Source organism: Polyodon spathula, chromosome 12, assembly GCF_017654505.1.
Source record: "Polyodon spathula isolate WHYD16114869_AA chromosome 12, ASM1765450v1, whole genome shotgun sequence".
Lineage (NCBI taxonomy): Eukaryota > Metazoa > Chordata > Actinopteri > Acipenseriformes > Polyodontidae > Polyodon > Polyodon spathula.
The window spans coordinates 27,952,563-27,974,479 of record NC_054545.1 but is presented as its reverse complement, the minus strand read 5'-3'; the positions used below and the strand labels follow the sequence as shown (position 1 = coordinate 27,974,479).

General features: G+C 39.0%; 1 protein-coding gene across 7 annotated transcripts in view; it reads right to left on the bottom strand.

Moving 5' to 3' along the window:
- Positions 1 to 21,917, bottom strand: part of LOC121324950 (protocadherin alpha-C2-like) — an 88,759-nt gene that overhangs the window by 38,576 nt on the left and 28,266 nt on the right. The window contains exon 1 of one of the 7 annotated variants that reach the window (XM_041267167.1): positions 18,283 to 21,001. The exons of 3 other annotated variants lie outside the window; for them this stretch is intronic. In XM_041267167.1, coding sequence (XP_041123101.1) covers positions 18,283 to 20,667 — 2,385 coding nt within the window. In that variant the 5' untranslated portion in view covers positions 20,668 to 21,001. Of the gene's footprint in view, positions 1 to 252; positions 2,755 to 7,628; positions 9,798 to 13,001; positions 15,725 to 18,282; positions 21,002 to 21,917 lie in introns of those variants that run through there. 3 more of the 7 variants (XM_041267169.1, XM_041267171.1, XM_041267166.1) reach the window with 3 other exon arrangements.

Genomic DNA, 21,917 nt, shown 5'->3' with positions numbered 1-21,917 from the left:
TAAAACTCGAAAAGAGCTAAAAATAAGCACTGAAAAATTAAATTTATAAAAACCAAAAAACAGAATCCCTAGGTATAAGTTCCCTAAACTTAGATGCACACCACAGCAATGGACTTAAAATAACTAAATTACTAAATATTCTGTTAATACCTCTTACCTTGAATAGCAACAATAAATATAAGCAGTCAACCCATTTAGTACCACAGTAGCTCAAATAATTCCATAGTTACTAATTATTATCTATTAACTTACCTCCGTGTTTGAAATGATGACTTGGTTTCCTATCAGCTCAGCCCGTTTAATTGAGTTTGTCCCGTTTTTATATATAATCTCCCCATTTTGATTCCCAAACTGTGCGTTACAAACCATGAACTCGCTCTTTGAAGTCTCTGAGCTTAGACGCATGTCACAGTGCTGGGTTTTACAATAACCCCAGGTGCCATCAGGGTAAGAGGAAATCATAGGTGTGCTATACCTGTTCAAACTGTTCTGTGTCCTCTGGCATTTAATGGCAATGAAAGTAAGAAGAGTCAATAGAAATATAATTGATATAGAGACAATTGAGATGAGTAAATATGTATTTAAATCAGAGAAATCGTTGTCCTTTGATGGCTTGAATTCTGAATGCTGTTCTTGAGTGTTGTCGCTAACCAGTATAGTCAGGGTCACAGTGGCTGATAACGGTGGCTCTCCATTGTCCTGAACCACAATTACCAAATTCTGTTCTTTGAGGTCATTATCTCTCAAAATTCGTTTTGTTCTAATTTCCCCAGAGTAAAGACTGATACTGTAAAGATCGGTTCTTTTGGGTTCCACAATATAATAAGAAAGCCATGCATTGTATCCAGAATCGGCATCAAAAGCCCGTATCTTGGCAACAAAATATCCAGCATCAGCAGAGTATGGGATATTTTCAGTATTAGTGAGGCCAAGGTTAGAATATGGTGGGAGAATCTCAGGAGTGTTGTCATTGTCATCAAGAATAAACAGGTTCACAGTCATGTTGCTGCTTTGTGAAGGGGTTCCAGAATCCTTAGCTTCAATATGAAACTGGAATGTTTTACATTCCTCATAATCAAAAGATTTCATTCCATAGATTTCCCCACTCACAGAGTTCACATTAATTAAAGTAGAGACAGGTATTCCCTGGACTGCAGATTCTAATAAAGAGTACGTCACTTGAGCATTCTCGTTTACATCGGCGTCACACGCAGACGCAGTAAATATAAGAGATCCAGTTGGATGGTTTTCCTTTAAATATACCTCAAGAGGAGACTGTGGGAAAAGTGGTGCATTGTCATTTACATCTGAAACGTGCACACTGATAACTTTGGAGCTGGAAAGTGGAGGAGTTCCTTCATCTGTTGCTGTAATAGTAATATTGTATTCAGATAGACTTTCTCGATCCAGAGCTCCCTCTAGGGTTAAAGAATAATCATTTTCATAGGAGGCTTGTAGTTTAAATGGAGGCGTTCCAGAGAGGTGACATGTTACCTTCCCGTTATTGCCACCATCTTTGTCTGAAACAGTAATGAGAGCAATCACTGTGCCCCTCTTAGAGTCCTCCTTGACAGTGCTCACAAGAGATGTTACAGTTATATCAGGAGCGTTATCATTGAGATCAATCACTTCAACTAACACTTTACAATGTGTACCCATTGGGGTCTGTCCTTTGTCCTGAGCTAACACACGAATTTCATAAACATTGTTTTCTTCAAAATCCAGGTCCCCTTTAACTATAATTTCACCGGTGCTTGAATCTATCTCAAACGTGTCTAAAACATTTTTAAGTCCACGATTACTAAATGAATAAACAATTTCGCCATTTAAACCTTCATCCACGTCAGTTGCATTGAGTTTCATTATCGTAGTCCCATATGATACATTTTCAATAATACTGACTTTATACACTGAGCTACTGAAAATAGGAGCGTTGTCATTATTATCCAACACTTTCACAATAACCAGTGAGGTTCCAGATTTAGGTGGGTTTCCTCCATCAATAGCTGTCAGCACAAGCTGAATCAGAGGCTCTGTCTCTCGATCTAAAGCTTTCTGCAGAATCAACTCAGCAGATCTACTTTGATCACTATCAGTCTGTAAATCTAGAATAAAGTATTCATTAGAGCTGAGTTCATATGTATTTACAGAGTTGGTGCCTACATCTGGATCATGAGCAATCTCCAATGGGAATCGTGCTCCTGGCAATGTGGACTCAGCAATGTCTAACTGCAGTGATTTAACAGGGAACACAGGTGAATTGTCATTGATATCCAAAATACTTATTTTAACACGGTATAAATTCAATGGATTGTCAGCAATTGCTTCTAAATTTACAGAGCAGGTGGGAGAGTTAGGGCACAGCTCCTCTCTGTCGATTCTTTCATTAACAAACAGAATGCCAGTGTTTAAATTTACCTCAAAATACTGTTGTTTGGATCCAGAAACAACCCGAAACATACGAGATTCTAGTTCTTGGACATTGAGATGCAAATCCTTAGCTATATTTCCAACAAAGGTCCCCTGTTCTGATTCTTCTGCTGTAGAGTAGATGATTTGTCCGGAAACAACACTCCAAAGACAAGGCAGCAGCAGAAAAACAAAATAATTCCCCAGTAATCCAATTTGGTCTGACAAAGTCATACTTGCAGAAGTATTTACAGATGTATACAATCCAGTGTAGGCCTATGATGGAGAAATTACCTCAAAATAGTCATTACTATTAAACAAAATGTCTGTCACATTTGTGCATCGTCTCTGCTACACGTATTGGTTCTATTTCAACAAAGCCTGAGTGATGCTGCGTTTTTGTTCAGTAGGGAGGTGGGGTCCTAGACAGCTTGTTTTAGTTTTCTCAAGTTGGTGAACAGTGACACCATGTGGTTTAAAGGAAAATTCCCTTAAAATGTATTAAACTACATTATTTTTATTTAGTTTTTATTGTAAGGATGCCCTAACATTTGTAGTTTTAGAAAACAAATATATTAGAATAAGTAGAGTAAAGAAGAATAAAATAAAATAAAATAAATGGCTAAGTAGACTAAATACAATGATGCCTGAAAGTTTAAATAAAAGGAACGGTATGTCAGTGAATCATTAGCTATATAGTGACTGACATCACAAATACATTAGATTTAAATTGAAATAAATGTGTGGTTACCATGGCATCAAAAGCCTATAAATACCTTTAATGTTTGTTTTCAAACACACTGTCCTTTGACAAAGGTATGTTAAACTTATACTAAAATGTTGGGAAGTTGGCTCTGAGCAAAATATATACATTCAATTTGACTGTATCGTGTTATTTCCTTTTTATATGGCTGAAACCATAGCACCCTACAAAAATAGAATGTATGTTTTTACTATTATTATTATTATTATTATTATTATTATTATTATTATTATTATTATTATTATTATTATTATTATTATTATTATTATGCAAACCCAGTTTAACAATTGCAGTGAACAGATGTTGCCATTCTCGGAGTTCAAAGAAATATAACTGGCAACAGGAATACCCTGAATGTTTGATTCCACCAAATGATATGTTACAAATGCATTATGGTTCAAATCGTGGTCAAAAATAGAAACCAACACAATCAGAGAAGCGTGTTTATTATTTTCCTTTCTATTTGGATATTGAGGAGTTATCATTTACATCAGAAACCTACCGTTATTACATGAGAAGTGGTAAGTGATGGGGAGCTAGGGTCAGTTGCTTAAATTGCAATGTTGCACACGGACATTTCACGATCAAAGGCTTGTTCAAGAATTAAAGAGTAGTAGTTTTGAAATGTAATTTACAGTTTAAAATGGTGAGTGTTACGCAAGTGACAATTAACATTTCTATTGCTTCCATTGCCCCCTTGTCCCTATTGGTTAAAGTAATTGGGGCTGCCAGAGTGCCAAGCTGAGTATCCTCCCTTACAGGGTTAGACAGAGCCGTCACCGTAATTTCAGATGCATTTGTCATTAAGTGCCACAATCTGGACTAATACTTTACAGTGTCCTTTCATTGGTAAAGGACCTTTGTCCTCAGCTTGTACTCAAATTTCATATTCAGGGGTTTCCTCTAAATCCAAGTTTCCTCGAACCGTAATCTCTCCAGTGTTCTGATCGATGCTGAAAGCATCTAAAACAGCAGGCGCAACAAGTTCACAAAATGAATAGACAATTTCACCATTTAATTCCTCGGCCCTGTCAGCTGCATTAAGTTTGATTACTAATGTACCTGTAGACACATTTTCTAGCAAACTGACTTTGCAGACTGATTTCTCAAAAGCTGGAGCATTGCTAATGTTTTTTTTTTTTTTTGGTTCCTGGGTAGTAAGTGTTATTTCCTAATTGCTTATGCCTCAAAAGTATAGAAAATGGCTATTATTCCCCACAAACTTTACTTTTGTGACCAGGACAGTGATATTTTGAAATTTACCTATTTTCCAGAACATTCCAGATAGATTCAGTGCTGAGTAAACTTGGAATAACTTCTAGAACTTTCTAGAACTTTCCAGTAATATAAATAGTAGTATAAATACAGGGGCCTTAAGCCCACCAGTTCAGTTTAGTTCCAGCTGCCTAAGTGGATACATATCTGCATTTTTCTGAGATGGCACCAAAAGGCTGCAAGCATCCGCCAGACGCATTTTGCTATGTCTGCGGCCAAATTATCAAGACAAGAGTGAAAAAGTACTCCGTGGAAGCATCTGCTAAGATGTGTGAGGCCTACAAGGCATATTTCGGCATGCCTGTCAGGGATCAAGACAAACCCTGGGCACCTCATTTCACCTGCGAGCACTGCAAAAAAACTCTGGAAGGTAAGATGGACAACTGTTGCTCAGAATTTTATGTTATAAAATTTGTTAAAATTTTTTAAATTGTAAAAGTTTTTAATTTTAAAATATCTTACAATTTTCACTGTTATTGAAAAAATATATCATATATGAAAAATGTTGCAAGAATCTCTTACACATTAGTCATGGGTGAAATAAATGTATTTTAGTAGGATGGTACAGAGGGGAAAAGAGAGCCATGAAGTTCGCTATCCCAAGAATTTGGCGGGAACCCACTGACCACTCAAGCAACTGCTACTTCTGCATGGTGGACCCTTCCAAACGTTGGACTGGCAAGAATGCACCTGCTATCACGTATCTGGACCTTCCTTCATCCATCGCCCCGGTGCCACACTGCCATGAGCTCCCCGTACCCACTCCTCCAGAGAGAGCAGCTGTCTTTAGAAGAGAGCAGCAAGTCAGAGAGCGAGGAAGACGTTGTAGATCCAGATGACAATTTCCGAGGTGGAGCTGAGGAGAGAAACCCATACTACCCCAACCAAAAAGACCTCAACGACTTGATTAGAGATCTTGGTCTCACCAAGTCCAATGCTGAGCTTTTGACGTCTAGGCTCAAGCAGTGGAACTTATTGGATGAAAGTGTGCAAGTCGCAGATCAGAGGAAGCATCACCAACCTTTTTCCAGCTTCTTCACCCATCAAGATGTGCTCTGCTTCTGCCACAATGTGACCAGTCTGTTCGAGGCAATCGGAATCGCCTGTAACCAGAATGAGTGGCGCCTCTTCATTGATAGCTCATCCAGGAGCCTCAAATCCATGCTGCTCCATAATGGTAACAAGTACCTGTCTCTTCCCCTGGCTCACTCGGTGCACCTCAAAGAGGATTACAACAGCATCAAGACCTTGCCGGACGCCTTGAAGTATGATGAGTACGGCTGGGAGGTCATAGGAGACTTCAAAATGGTGGCATTCCTGATGGGTCTCCAAGGCGGTTTTACCAAGTTTCCCTGCTATCTTTGCCTTTGGGACAGCAGGGACACCAAGGTGCACTACCACAGGCAGGACTGGCCACAGCGGACCGAGTTCTCTGTGGGGAGGAACAACGTCAAGTGGGAGCACTGGTGGACCCCGGGAAGGTACTGATGCCACCACTGCACATCAAATTGGGCCTTATGAAACAATTTGTCAGAGCTCTAGATAAGGAGTCGGCAGCCTTCAAGTACCTTCAAGACTTCTTCCCTAAGCTGTCTGAGGCAAAGGTCAAAGCCAGTGTCTTCGTTGGACCACAGATAAAGAAGATCCTGGAGTGTAATGAATTCCCCAAGAAGCTCACTAGTAAGGAGAAAGCGTCTTGGAACAGCTTTGTCACAGTGGTTCGGGGATTCCTGGGCAATCACAAGGCCGAAAACTATGTGGAGCTGGTTGAGAATCTGGTGAAGAACTATGGCACAATGGGATGTAGGATGTCCCTCAAAGTCCATATCCTTGATGCTTATCTTGATAAATTCAAGGAGAACATGGGAGCATACTCGGAGGAGCAAGGCAAGCGCTTCCACCAGGATATACTGGACTTTGAACGCCACTACCAAGGACAGTATAATGAGAACATGATGGGAGACTACATTTGGGGGCTGATTCGTAAAAGTGATTTACAGTATAATCGTAAATCCCGAAAAACTACTCACTTCCAAATCTTTTGTAGTCATTTTTGTATTACTTTTGTATAAATATATGTTAATTTGGATTCATATGCTGTTTTTTTCTGACTTTATGTGAACGAAAAGACACAAATTCTCCCGTTTTCTCATTGGAAATAGGTACATTTCAAAATATCACTGTCCTGGTCACAAAAGCAAAGTTTGTGGTGAATAATAGCCATTTTCCATACTTTTGAGGCATAAGCAATTAGGAAATAACACTTACTACCCAGGAACAAAAATTGTGTTACATAGTGTAATAAATGTCCAATCCCCTGAAGTAGCCATTCTTCTTGTATAATAAGCTTTGGAATGAAACATTGCACATACTCTGCTACAATATAACTGACTAACTGACTTTTCATAAGACGCTGAAAAGTGTCTTAAGAAACAACATACAGAAAGACTATGAGACTGATCTTATGTTATGCCTTTACTCCTAAAAGACATCATTATTCAGCAACACATGCTACCAAAACATTACATTGCAATCATATGTTGAACTTCCATACTGTAAATATTTCACAAGTCATTGCAAATCGAAAAGGTAACATTTACGACAATGCAGTTTTCAAAGAGATGCGTCACAAATCCGTTCTAAATTGGATAATTCCAGCCCATGTTTAATCACATGTTTACCTATAAAAGCACAAAAAGGTAAAAAAAAAAAAAAAAAAACCTAACTACCTAGTAAATGAATATTTACAGTAAAATCCAAACCCACCAACAGCATGCTGTCCATTAAGGTTTAGAGTTAGTTGATTTTTTTTTATTTTTATTTATTTCGTAAATCAACAACATAATACGATAAATGAATAACAATAAATAAATAAAAACGAAACCTTAACAACGTGACATATTACGCCTTATTCCAAACTCTGTTTTAGTATGAACTGAATAAAACTGATCATAGACTTAAACAACAAAAATATCCATAAAAACAGACATTGAATACTTTTGAGTTAGAGTTTTCTGACTTATGTCCAAAAGCAAAAACCGTGAATTAAAAACAGCGGCAAGATTTTTAAGTTCAAAGTGTAATTCTATAAAGAGGAAACAACAATAACACATTAAAGCGTATATACACTTAAAATCGTAGCAGCAATCATTACGTTTATCACAGATAACAATATTCTTACCTCTATGTTTTGAGATGTTACTTGGTTTCCAGTCCACTGTGTCCGTTTACAGGAATAGGTTCCATTACTAATGAGTTCTCTGTTTGCATGTGGTAAGGCCGCGTTAAAAACCAATAAGTCACCCTTAGATGTATCTGAAGTTAAACACACGTCATAGTGCTGGGTTTTAGAGTAGGCCCAGCTTCCCTCGGGGTTTGATGTAATCATAGGCGTGCTATACCTATTGAAACGATTATCATCATCATTACTGTGGCATTTAATGACAATAAAAACAAGAAGAGTCAATAAAAATATAATTGATACAGAGGCAATAGAGATAACTAAATACATATTTAAATTGGTGAAATTATCCTCCTTTTTGGGTATTTCCCTCAATTTTGAATGTTCTTCTTGAGTGCTGTCGATAACCCATATGGACAGTGTCACAGTGGCTGATAACGGTGGTTCTCCATGGTCCTGAGCTAAAATGACCACACTTTGTTGTTTAGAATCAGTCTCCTCCACGATTCGCTTTGTCCTAATTTCTCCAGTGTTAGCACTAATCCGAAAAAGATCTGATCCTTTGGGTTCAATTATTTGAAAAGAAAGCCATGCATTGTAACCGGAGTCTGCATCAACCGCCCTTATTTTGGCCACAAAGTATCCCGCGCCTGCACTATATGGAATACTGGCGACGTCAGTTGAGCCGGTATTAGAATATGGCCGAAGGATTAAAGGATTGTTATCATTTACATCAAGTATAAAGACGTTCACGGTCACGTTGCTGCTGAGGGGCGGGACCCCAGAATCTTTAGCTTGAACATGACACTGAAATACTTTCAGTTTTTCATAATTAAAAGATTGCATAGCATAAATTTCACCACTTAAAGAGTCAACAGAAATAAATGTAGAAACGCGATCACCCTGGATCATCGAATCTAATAAAGAGTAGGTTATTTTAGCATTTTCGTTTAAATCAGGGTCAAATGCATTTACAGTAAGTATAGGAGACCCAGGTGCTTTGTTTTCATTGAAGTATGCAGTCAAGTTAGACTCTCGGAAAAATGGCGCATTGTCATTCACGTCAGAAATTTGTAAATGGATAGCTTTGGTGCTGGAGAGCGGCGGAGACCCTTCATCTGTCGCTGTAATTGTGATATTGTACTCCGATATTGTTTCTCGATCAAGTGGTTCATCAAGGATTAAAGAATAATAATTCTGAAAAGAATTCTGCAGTTTAAAAGGGACAGTTTCAGTAATGTGACAATTTATCTTCCCATTTTTGTCTGCATCCTTATCTGAAACAGTAATAAGAGCGATCGCCGTGCCGGTTTTAGCGTCTTCCTGAACGGGACTCAACAGAGATGTCAATGTTATTTCAGGAGCGTTGTCATTGAGATCAATCACTTGAACCAGTACTGTACAGTGTCCAGCCATTGACAATGCGCCTTTGTCCTTGGCTTGTATGGGGATTTCATAAACACTCGTTTCTTCAAAATCGAGGACTCCTTTAATAGTTATTTCACCTGTGATGGAATCTATGGCAAATTTATTTAAAATGTTTTTCGGTCCACGGTTTGTAAAACTATAAACAATCTCGCCATTTAAGCCTGCGTCTAAGTCTGTTGCATTAAGCTTGATTATTGAGGTACCTTCAGGCTCATTTTCAAATACACTGACCTTATACACTGAACTACTAAAAACTGGAGCATTGTCATTGGCATCCAGAACGTTAACAATAATCAAGGACGTTCCGGATTTCGGTGGATTTCCACCATCAACAGCATTAAGAACAAGATTAATTACAGATTGCTTCTCCCGATCTAAAGATTTCTGTAGTACTAATGCTGGGGTTTTACTTTGTTCACTAGTAGTCTGTAGTTCAAGACGAAAATAATCACTTGCACTGAGCTCATACGTATTTAAAGTGTTTATCCCAACATCTGAATCATAAGCGCTCTCTAGTGGAAACCGAGCCCCTGCCAATGTTGACTCAGCAATGTCTAACTGCAGTGATTTGACAGGGAACACGGGTGAATTGTCATTGATATCTAATACATTTATCTTAATACGATATAATTTTAATGGATTGTTCATAATGGCTTCTAGATTTAGTGAGCAAGTGAGAGTGTTTGGACACAGCTCTTCTCTGTCGATTTTCTCATTAACAAACAAAACTCCAGTATCTAAACGTACCTTAAAATAAGGCTTCTGGGATCCCGAGACTATCTGAAACTTCCGAGATGCTAGTTCTAGGACACTGAGATTCAGATCTTTGGCTATATTTCCAACATATGTTCCTTGGTCTAATTCTTCAAAAACAGAGTATACAATTTGCCCCAAAACAATATTCCAAAGCCAAGAGAGCAGCAGGAAAAGAAAATAAACCCCCAAAGGGTGTCTCCGATTTAATAAATTCATAGCTGGAAATGTACTTACATAAAAGCTTACAATCAAAGTGCACTGTAGTGTCAAAAACAAATTCACTCCAGAATCACAATTCATTTACAGGAAGAACATACGATGTCACAGGTCCTACAAAAGAAGCATGACTCATTTCTTCATAAAGGCAGTAATGAGTTGATACAAAATGGAGATCCCAAGCATAGAACAACAAAACAGAAACATTGTCCTCTTATACTGTAGCATACTCGATTTGGAATCCCAATAGCTCCAACAACGTTTTTTGATATACTAATGCCATCCACAGTGAAGTAAAGTAGCCAATACCATTATCCTTGTAGAGAAAGAGCTGGGTTTACAGATATATTCCTCGATGATACAATTACCATATACATAAACCTCGGCTTGCAGACTGAAATGAAGATAGAATAGAGGGATACATCAGATTCCAACCTGAATGTAGGAGGGGGAACAGCGAGTGTTTGCTGTGTTTCATTCAGTAGGTGAACAGTGACACACAGTGGCCAAATTTAAAAGGATCTCAACAAACCAGAAAGAAAATAAGACAGTGTATATATCCTTAGCAAAAGAAAAAAATGAAATCCAGTGTATGTTTGTATACTACCACTATTGTCTTAGTATTGGAAGAGTGAGAATAATCCAGATGATGTGCAGCAAGAAGGGAAGTAAAAAGGAATGGAAGTGGTAAATGGTTAACCAAAAATGATGTTTATTCTACTATGGAAGACAGCAACAATGAGAAGCTGGTCAACATCAGTATCCAGTAAAATGGTATTATTATTATTATTATTATTATTATTATTATTATTATTATTATTATTATTATGATGATGATGATGATGATGATGATGAATCATTTCAAATTGCTTGGATATTAATTTCTAAACTACTAGCCTGACAATCACACCCGCTCCACCCAATCAATTTTTGTATACTTAAATCTTAGTGGCCTGAATTGAAGTGAATACCTACATAAGACAAAAGCATATAATACAATGATTCAGCGTTATATGATAGTCTGTGATAAGGTGCTTCTTCTAATTATTTTTAAAAGAAAAAAAATATCGAACAGAAAAACAACCACGACATGCTTCACAATCAAACTCTCTCTTGGACCCATGTGGTTCTTATCGTACTGCAGTTGTCTGTGGTTCTTATTACATTGTAGTTGTCTGTGGTTCTTATTGTATTGTAGTTGTCTGTGGCTCAGTTGACAGCAGCCAGTACTCTGTAAACTGGTCCACTGTACTTGATTTTGCACGATAGCAAAGTTGGCGTTGTTACTTTCATCACACAATGAACCTAGAGGCTGAGTTTGGTGTTGCACATTGACCTCGACATCAAAATGACGAGCTATGGCGCCTACTTTATAACAACAACCACAAAAAAAAAAAAAAAAAAAAATCTAAAGTCCATCATAAAAAATATAAAATAAGCCAAAATAGAGAACAACCAGGTATTGCACCGTTATTCGTTCCACTGCACATACGTGGCTGATCAATAATACCACCGTCAATAACATTTAATTGTCAACTGTCTTCTATTTCAAATGAATACACTACTGCTGTATATAAACACATGTTATTATCAAGCAACCCGAATTTCTAAAGCAGTGTTGATAGTGGAATTGTAATAGACACGCTTTCATTATTTGTGTGACTTTCAGACTTTGCTGCAGAACACTTTGCAACGTGTGAGTCCGGGAACATGTCTAGTACAGATTTGCTGAACAAGTCACGACATGTAAAGGTCTCCTCATATGTAACTTTCTTACCCTCCGTTTTTCCTTTGGCACAGAAAGATGTTTGAAGCGCTGCTTTTCTGAGCGTCACTGGCTTCTTGATGTTTTTGTGATCTCTCGTGCTTACCACAAACATTCTTGCTCCCACGTTCCACTGTTAAAATCAGTCCTGCGTATTTATACGTGGTTTACAATGTCTTTTTCCAATGTTATTTAGGATTATGTGAGAAAAAACGTCCCGTTTTTTCGACACATCTCCCGGACAAGATTTCCCGTATTTTCTTAAAATATCTGCTGTCTAATGGCATATAGAGATCACAAAAACACCAAAAAGCCAGTGACGCTCAGACAGTAGAGTTTTATGCCAGTGACGCTCAGACAGTGCCGAAATCTTGTCCATGACACGTGTTCAAAAAACGGGAGAGTCCAGGCAAATAAGGGAGAGTTGACAGGCCTGGTCCTATCCTGTGCTCTTAACCAGTTTCCTTATTTACACAAAAAGTCACACCTTGGTTATAGTAAGTTGTATATAGCATGTCCACTGCCGCGTTGTTAATATTGCACTTGGAGACTCAAGGACAAAGACCGCCAAATAGCATCTGATATGAAACCAAAGGAGCAATATTAAGTTATATTAATTTTAAAGTAACTAAGTATGTTACCTACGTTTTGACCCACACATTGTAGAAACACAATTGGACGCAGATCTCCGTGTTTATTTATTTATTTATTTATTTGTTTGTTTGTTTGTTTGTTTGTTTGTTTAAATGTTTGTTTGTTTGTTTGTTTATGTATGTATTTATTGTATTTTATTTTAATGTAGTGTATTTAGCCTGCTAAACAAAGCAAATTTAGAGGAAAAGTCAACACGTTGGAACTCAAGTTTTAAGAAAGAGTTTATTTTCAAAAAACAAATGCGTAATACTGACCTATATCACGTATAACACAGTCTGCCTGCGAATTATAATTCCTTTATAACTACGCAGAGATATGGGGAACGTGCATGACTCCATCAGGTAAAGCAAAAATCTACTTAAAAAAAATAAAGGCCAAATTCCAGCCACCATCCAAGTTAGCACGTTGTGCTGGGTAAAACGTGACAATAAATAAATACATATTTTATTATTATTATTTATTATTATTATTATTATTATTATTATTATTATTATTATTATTATTATTATTATTATTTGTATCCCAAACTCCTATGACTTCATCATTTTTCTTACCTCAACTTGACTCCCAGTCCACTGTGTCCGTTTACTGGAATCGGTTCCATTACTAATGAGTTCTCCGTTTCCATGTGGACAAGGGGCGTTAAAAACCAAGAAGTCACCCTTAGATGACTCTGATGTTAAACACACGTCGTAGTGCTGGGTTTTAGAGTAGGCCCAGCTTCCATCGGGGTTTGATGTAATCATAGGCGTACTATACCTACTGAAACGATTGTCATCGGTCCGGTGGCATTTAATGGCAAAGAAAACAAGAAGAGCCAACACAAATATAATTGATATAGAGACAATCGAGACAACTAAATACAGATTTAAATTTGAAAAATTGTCTTCGTTTTTTTGCATTTGCCTAAATTCTGATTGCACTGCTTGTGTGCTGTCGATAATCAATATTGTAAGGGTGACCGTGGCTGATAACGGTTCTTCTCCGTTGTCTTTAACTAGAATTATCAAAAGTTGTTCTTTGGGGTCATCTTCCGCTATCATTCGTTTAGTTCTAATGTCTCCACTATTGTGATTAATACTAAAAAGATCAGTTCCCCTGTGTTTAATTATGTCGTATGAAAGCCACGCATTGTATCCAGAATCGTGATCAACTGCTCGTATCTTAGCAACAAAATATCCAATATGGGCAGAATATGGAATCCTTTCAGTGCTCGTGAGCCCGTTTTTAGAATATGGCGGGAGAATTAAAGGACTGTTGTCGTTTTCATCCAGAATAAATACGTTCACAGTCACGTTGCTGCTATGTGGTGGGACCCCCGAATCTGTAGCTTGAACATGGATCTGAAATACTTTCTGGTCTTCGTAATCAAGCGATTGTAAACTATAGATATCGCCATTAGCAGAGTTGACAGAAATAAACTTAGAAACAGGTTCTCCTTGGATAACAGAATCTAACAAAGTGTAGGTCACCTGAGCATTTTCGTTTAAATCGGGATCAAAGGCAGATACAGAAAGAATAGGATACCCATGTGGCCTGTTTTCCTTCACGTAAACTGAGATTGAAGACTCTGGGAAAACCGGAGCATTGTCATTTACATCAGAAACAGCTATAGAGATTTGCTTGGAGCTGGAGAGCGGTGGGGACCCTTCGTCTGTCGCGGTAATGGTTATATTATACTGTGATATTATTTCCCTATCAAGCGGCCCATCGAGTACTAGAGAATAATAATTCCGATACGACGCTTGCAGTTTAAAGGGGACTGATCCAGAGATGTGGCAATTTACTTTTCCATTTTTTCCTCCATCCTTGTCTGAAACCGTAATAATGGCAACGACTGAGCCTGCTTTAGCGTCCTCCTGAACGGGGCTCAACAGAGATGTCATTGCTATTTCAGGAGAGTTGTCATTGAGATCAATCACTTCAACCAGTATTGTACAGTGTCCAGCCATTGATGGTGTACCTTTGTCCTCAGCTTGTACATGAATTTCATAAGCAGCTGTTTCTTCAAAATCTAGTTGCCTTTTAGCGCTTATTTCACCAGTATTCGAATCTATATCAAAAGTATCTAACACATTTCTGGGGTCACGATCACTTAATGAATATACAATCTCTCCGTTTAAACCTTCATCCAAATCGGTTGCATTAAGCTTTATAACCGCAGTTCCTTGTGATACATCTTCAACAATATTCACTTTATATACCGAGCTAGTAAACACCGGAGCGTTGTCGTTGGCATCCAAAACGTTCACAACAATCTGTGACGTTCCCGATTTCGGTGGGTTTCCACCATCCACAGCTGTCAGCACTAGTTTAATTACAGACTCCTTCTCCCGGTCTAAAGCTTTTTGTAGTACTAATGCTGTATATCTACTCTGCTCCCCTTTAGTCTGTAAATCCAGAAGAAAATACTTATTGGAACTGAGTCTATATGTATCTACAGAGTTTTTGCCCACATCTGGATCAAAGGCACTCTCAAGAGGAAATCGTGCTCCTGGCAATGTCGCCTCGGCAATGTTTAAATATAATGAATTAACTGGGAAAATGGGAGGATTGTCATTAATATCTAAAATGTTTACTTCAACGTGGTATAAATTTAACGGGTTGTTAACAATAGCTTCTAAATTCACAGAGCAAATGGGTGTGTTAGGACACAGCTCCTCTCTGTCGATTTTTTCATTAACAAACAGAATGCCAGTGTTTAAATTTACCTGAAAATACTGTTGCTTAGATCCGGAGACAACGCGAAACATACGAGCTTTTAATTCTTGGACACTGAGATGTAAATCCTTAGCTATATTTCCCACAAAGGTCCCCTGTTCTGATTCTTCTGCAATAGAGTAGATGATTTGTCCAGAAACAATATTCCAAAGGCAAGGCAGCAGCATAAAACCACAATACATCCCCATTGATTCTCTTTGGTGTGACAAAACCATCGTTGAAGAAATATTTACAGATGTATAAAATCCAGTGTGATGTATTTCCAAGAAAAGGTCTGCAGTAATAAAGAACAATGTTAAATGAAATCGTGGTTAGTGTTCAGATGCGTCTGTCCTACGCAAACACTCTGTGATTTATGTCAGCAAAGGCTCAGTGGCGTTGCGTATTCACTCAGAACAGAGGAGGGGCCCAAAGATACCGTTTTATTTTTTCACCGTGTTGGTGAACAGCGACCCCTTGTGACATATTGGAAAAATGCACCAAATAAAAGACAAAATGCCAGAGCAAGCTGGTGCTTTAATCACAGATATATAAAACATGACTTCACATATTTCTATATAAAATATGTTCAGCTGTTAACAACAACACTCTGCATATTCTGCAGGAACTTAATCTATCTTGCAACACAAAACCTCTTATATACAAAACATATTTAATCCTGAGAAGTTGTGCAAACAGAACATACTTTATATCATTCTGCTGATCTTGCTCAAGTGCGTTAGTCTATGTTATCGCCCTACAAACCTTGATTAAACAATGGTGAATTAAACCAAGACACCACTAGTCTATATTGGCTGGCACTAGATATGTTACATACTACTGATCACTCTCTTATAGAGGTGCATCCTGTCCCTGATCCTGATCACTCTCTTATAGAGGTGCATCCTGTCCCTGATCCTGATCACTCTGTTATAGAGGTGCATCCTGTCCCTGATCCTGATCACTCTGTTATAGAGGTGCATCCTGTCCCTGATCCTGATCACTCTGTTATAGAGGTGCATCCTGTCCCTGATCCTGATCACTCTGTTATAGAGGTGCATCCTGTCCCTGATCCTGATCACTCTGTTATAGAGGTGCATCCTGTCCCTGATCCTGATCACTCTGTTATAGAGGTGCATCCTGTCCCTGATCCTGATCACTCTGTTATAGAGGTGCATCCTGTCCCTGATCCTGATCACTCTGTTATAGAGGTGCATCCTGTCCCTGATCCTGATCACTCTGTTATAGAGGTGCATCCTGTCCCTGATCCTGATCACTCTGTTATAGAGGTGCATCCTGTCCCTGATCCTGATCACTCTGTTATAGAGGTGCATCCTGTCCCTGATCCTGATCACTCTGTTATAGAGGTGCATCCTGTCCCTGATCCTGATCACTCTGTTATAGAGGTGCATCCTGTCCCTGATCCTGATCACTCTGTTATAGAGGTGCATCCTGTCCCTGATCCTGATCACTCTGTTATAGAGGTGCATCCTGTCCCTGATCCTGATCACTCTGTTATAGAGGTGCATCCTGTCCCTGATCCTGATCACTCTGTTATAGAGGTGCATCCTGTCCCTGATTCTGATCACTCTGTTATAGAGGTGCATCCTGTCCCTGATCCTGATCACTCTGTTATAGAGGTGCATCCTGTCCCTGATCCTGATCACTCTGTTATAGAGGTGCATCCTGTCCCTGATCCTGATCACTCTGTTATAGAGGTGCATCCTGTCCCTGATCCTGATCACTCTGTTATAGAGGTGCATCCTGTCCCTGATCCTGATCACTCTGTTATAGAGGTGCATCCTGTCCCTGATCCTGATCACTCTGTTATAGAGGTGCATCCTGTCCCTGATCCTGATCACTCTGTTATAGAGGTGCATCCTGTCCCTGATCCTGATCACTCTGTTATAGAGGTGCATCCTGTCCCTGATCCTGATCACATAGAGGTGCATCCTGTCCCTGATCCTGATCATTATAGAGGTGCATCCTGTCCCTGATCCTGATCACTCTGTTATAGAGGTGCATCCTGTCCCTGATCTGATCGGGCTGTTATAGATGCATCCTGTCCCTGATCGTGATCACTCTGTTATAGAGGTGCATCCTGTCCCTGATACTGATCACATAGAGGTGCATCCTGTCCCTGATTGATCACTCTGTTATAGAGGTGCATCCTGTCCCTGATCCTGATCACGTTATAGAGGTGCATCCTGTCCCTGATCCTGATCACTCTGTTATAGAGGTGCATCCTGTCCCTGATCCTGATCCTGTCCTGTCTGAGCTTTAACGGCGAATTAAACTGGTTAAAAGGAACTCTTAATACGTACAGTTTTAGTGCTCTACGGGCAAATCTTTTGCGTTTAATAAGTAGTTTAATACACACAGTGCCGTTTTATTAGGTATAGTTTTCCTATTCCACGGGCAGATGTTTTGCGTTTAATACGTACAGTTTTCCTGTTCCACATGCAGCTTTTTTGCGCAAACACGGTAAATGACAGTAACGGCGGCATTTTTTTTTTTTTTTTTTTTTTTTTTTTTTTTTTTTTTTTTGGCACAGCCATTGTACAGTTTAAAACTTATAACATAAACAATTTTAATTACATATGGGAAAAATATAGGGCTACATTCGTAAAATGGTACTACTTAGTACACTGTACGGCCCACAGGGCGTGTTTAGTACAAATAATAAACTCATGTTCTTTGGCAGTTAAGTGTTCTTGTATTGTTGATACTTAAGATACATATGTTCGCAGTTACATACACCATTTCGAATTATGTTTATAAGTGGAATACGTACGTATAGGTAATATATAGCTAATTACTTCCAGATTGTTAAAAAAGACCCATCCTTCCACCCCTCTGAAAATAAATAAATAAATAAATAAATAAATAAATAAATCGCTTCCCATGTATTTACAAATCGAAATTATACACTCACCACCTACACGTTACCAGTCCAATATATTCGCAAATACAGTATTCGCAGAGCGTGAAACTGGCAGTTCATCTTTATGTTTTCTCTAAGCGAACCTGGGCTCCACGTGACTAAGCCAATAGCATTACAACCAAACAGCTGAGTTCAGCACCCTTGACCCCTAACTGTGTATATACATTTGTAACTTAATAAAATCTGCTTACCTCGATGTCTTTTCGAGTCGAAAGAGTCCTGTTACACGAGTCTGTTCGGTTATCCATAATAAGTTCCCCATTTGTACGTGGAAAAGGCGCGTTAAAAACCAAGAAGTCACTCTTAGGTGTCTCTGATGTTAAACACACGTCGTAATGCTGGGTTTTAGAGTAGGCCCAGCTTCCATCGGGGTTCGATGTAATCATAGGCGTGCTATACCTACTAAAATGATTGTCATCAGTCCGTTGACATTTAATGGCAATGAAAAAAACAAGAGCCAATACAAATATAATTGATATAGAGGCAATGGCGATAACTAAATACAGATTTAAATTAGTGAAATTATCTTCTTTTTGGGGTTTTTGCTTCAATTGTAAATGTTCTTCTTGAGTGCTGTCGATAACCAATATAGTCAGGGTCACGGTGGCTGATAATGGTGGCTCTCCATGGTCCTGAACCAAAATGACCACATCTTGTTGATTGGAGTCATTATCCTCGAAGTGTCGTTTTGTTCTAATTTCACCTGTGTTTAGACTAATGCTGAATAGATCGGGTCCTTTGGGTTCCACAATGTGATAAGAAAGCCATGCATTGTATCCAGAATCGGCATCAAAAGCCCGTATCTTGGCCACAAAATATCCAGCATCAGCAGAGTGTGGAATACCCTCAGTGCTCTTGAGACCGAGATTGAAATGTGGCGTAAGAATGACCGGACTGTTGTCATTCTCATCAAGAATGAATACGTTCACAGTGACGTTGCTTGTGAGTTGAGGTTCCCCAGAATCATCAGCTTGGATTTGGAACTGGAATACTTTTAGCTCTTCATAATTAAAATATTGCATGCTATAAACATTACCACTGACAGAGTCCACGTTAATAAACTTAGAAACGGGTACGCCCTGGATCGCACTTTCTAATAGAGAGTAAGTTACTGCAGCGTTTCTGTCTAAATCGGGATCTGAAGCAGTTACAGTAAGCAGAAGAGATCCAATTGGACTATTTTCCTTTTGGTAGACCGTCACGACAGACTGTGGGAAAAATGGTGCGTTGTCGTTGACATCTGAAACATGAACAGTGATAATCTGGGTGAGGGAAAGTGCTGGCGACCCTTCATCTGTCGCTGTAATCGTCACATTGTACCGAGATACACTTTCACGGTCCAGAACTCCTTCTAGGATTAAAGAATAATAATTCTGGAATGATTTAAGTAATTTAAAAGGGACTGTCTCAATAATCTGGCAATTTACATTTCCATTTTTGCCACCATCTTTGTCTGAAACACTGATTAGCGCAATCACAGTGCCAATTTTAGCGCCCTCCTGGACGGGGCTTAGCAGAGATGTCACTGTTATTTCAGGAGGGTTGTCATTAAGATCCATAACCTCAACCAACACTTTACAATGACCGGTCATTGCCACCTGACCTTTGTCCTGGGCTTGTACACGAATTTCAAAAACATTCGTTCCTTCAAAATCTAGATCACCCTTAACACGAATTTCACCAGTGTTAGAATCTATGTCGAACATATCTGCAATGGTTTTAAGGCCACGGTTACCAAAAGAATAAAGAACGTCGCCATTTAAGCCTTCATCCGGGTCTGTTGCATTTAGTTGTATTATTGCAGTCCCATGTGGCACATTTTCAAACACCCTCACCTTATATATTGAGCTGCTGAAAACGGGAGCGTTGTCATTGGCATCTAGCACTTTGACAAAAATAGTTGCGGTTCCAGATTTCGGTGGGTTTCCACCATCGACAGCTGTCAGCACAAGTTCGACCAAAGGCTGCGACTCTCGGTCTAAAGGTTTCTGCAGCACTAACTCGACAGATATACTCTGCTCATCGTTTGTTTGTACATCTAAAATAAAATAATTGTTAGAACTGAGTTCATATTTATTAAGGGAATTCGTGCCCACATCTGCGTCATAAGCACTCTCCAATGGGAACCGAGCCCCTGGAACAGTGAGCTCAGCAATATTTAAGTACACAGAACTGACAGGGAATACCGGTGAATTGTCATTGACATCTAATATATTAATTCCCACACGGTATAATTTTAAAGGATTGTTCAGAATCGCTTCTAAATTTACAGAGCAAGTGTGAGCGTTAGGACAAAGTTCCTCTCTGTTTATTCTTTCATTAACAAACAGAATTCCGTTGTTTATATTTACCTCAAAATACTGTTTCTGGGATCCCGAGACAATCCGAAACCTGCGAGCTGCCAGTTCTTGGACACTGAGATTCAGATCTTTAGCTATATTTCCAACAAAGCTCCCCTGTTCCGATTCTTCTGCAATAGAGAAAATAATTTGCCCCAAAATAAGATTCCAAAGGCAAGAAAGCAGCACAAAGGGAAAATAAACTCGTGCAGGGTGTCTTCGGTTTGAACAAATCATAGCTGCAGAAGTACCAGGTATGTATGTAATCCAATGCACTGTAGTATCAGCAACCACTCAGTACAGAATTACCATTGCGATTAAAAACAGCTACATTTGACGTCAGTCCTACATACGCGCCATTTTTCCATTCTTCATGAAAATGTGTCCAAAATGAAGATCGCAATCCAAGGACAATTGATGAATCTTACACACCAGTTTCAAAGTAAAATCCCGACAGATCTGATAAACGCCTTAGATATATTTAATTATTGTATACGAAACTCTGTGTTCAAATAGACAGCACATATCTCTTGCATATAACATACCAAGTAGACCTGGCTCGGCTGGCAGACTGAAGTAAAGGTCTCTACAGGGATACATCGGGTTTCATTCTGACTAGAGGAGGAGCAACGGCAAGCCTTTGTTGTGCTTTAACCAGAAGGTCTACAGCGACACGCAGCGGCTGAATTTTAAAAGTGCTATTTTTCCTATTTTGTTGCCTTACAACCTGGAATTAAATTAGATTTTTTGGGGTTTGTATCATTTGATTTACACAACATGCCTACCACTTTGAAGATGCAAAATATTTTTCATTGTGAAACAAACAAGAAATAAGACAAAAAAACAGAAAACTTGAGCGTGCATAACTATACCCCCCCCCCCCCCCCCCAAGTCAATACTTTGTAGAGCCACCTTTTGCAACAATTATAGCTGCAAGTCTCTTGGTGGCTTATGTATCTATAAGCTTGGCACATCTAACCACTGGGATTTTTGTCCATTCTTCAAGGCAAAACTGCTCCAGCTCTTTCAAGTTGGATGGGTTCCGTTGGTGTACAGCAATACTTAAGTCATACCACAGATTCTCAATTGGATTGAGGTCTGGGCTTTGACTAGGCCATTCCAAGACATTTAAATGTTTCCCTTTAAACCACTCGAGTGTTGCTTTAGCAGTATGCTTAGGGTCATTTTCCTGCTGGAAGGTGAACCTCCATCCCAGTCTCAAATCTCTGGAAGACTGAAACAGGATTCCCTCAAGAATTTCCCTATATTTAGTGCCATCCATCATTCCTTCAATTTTGACCAGTTTTCCAGTCCCTGCTGATGAAAAACATCCCCACAGCATGATGCCGCCACCACCATGCTTCAGTGTGGGGATGGTGATCTCGGGGTGATGAGAGGTGTTGGGTTTGCGCCAGACATAGCATTTTCCTTGATGGCCAAAAAGCTCAATTTTAGTCTCATCTGACCAGAGTACCTTCTTCCATATG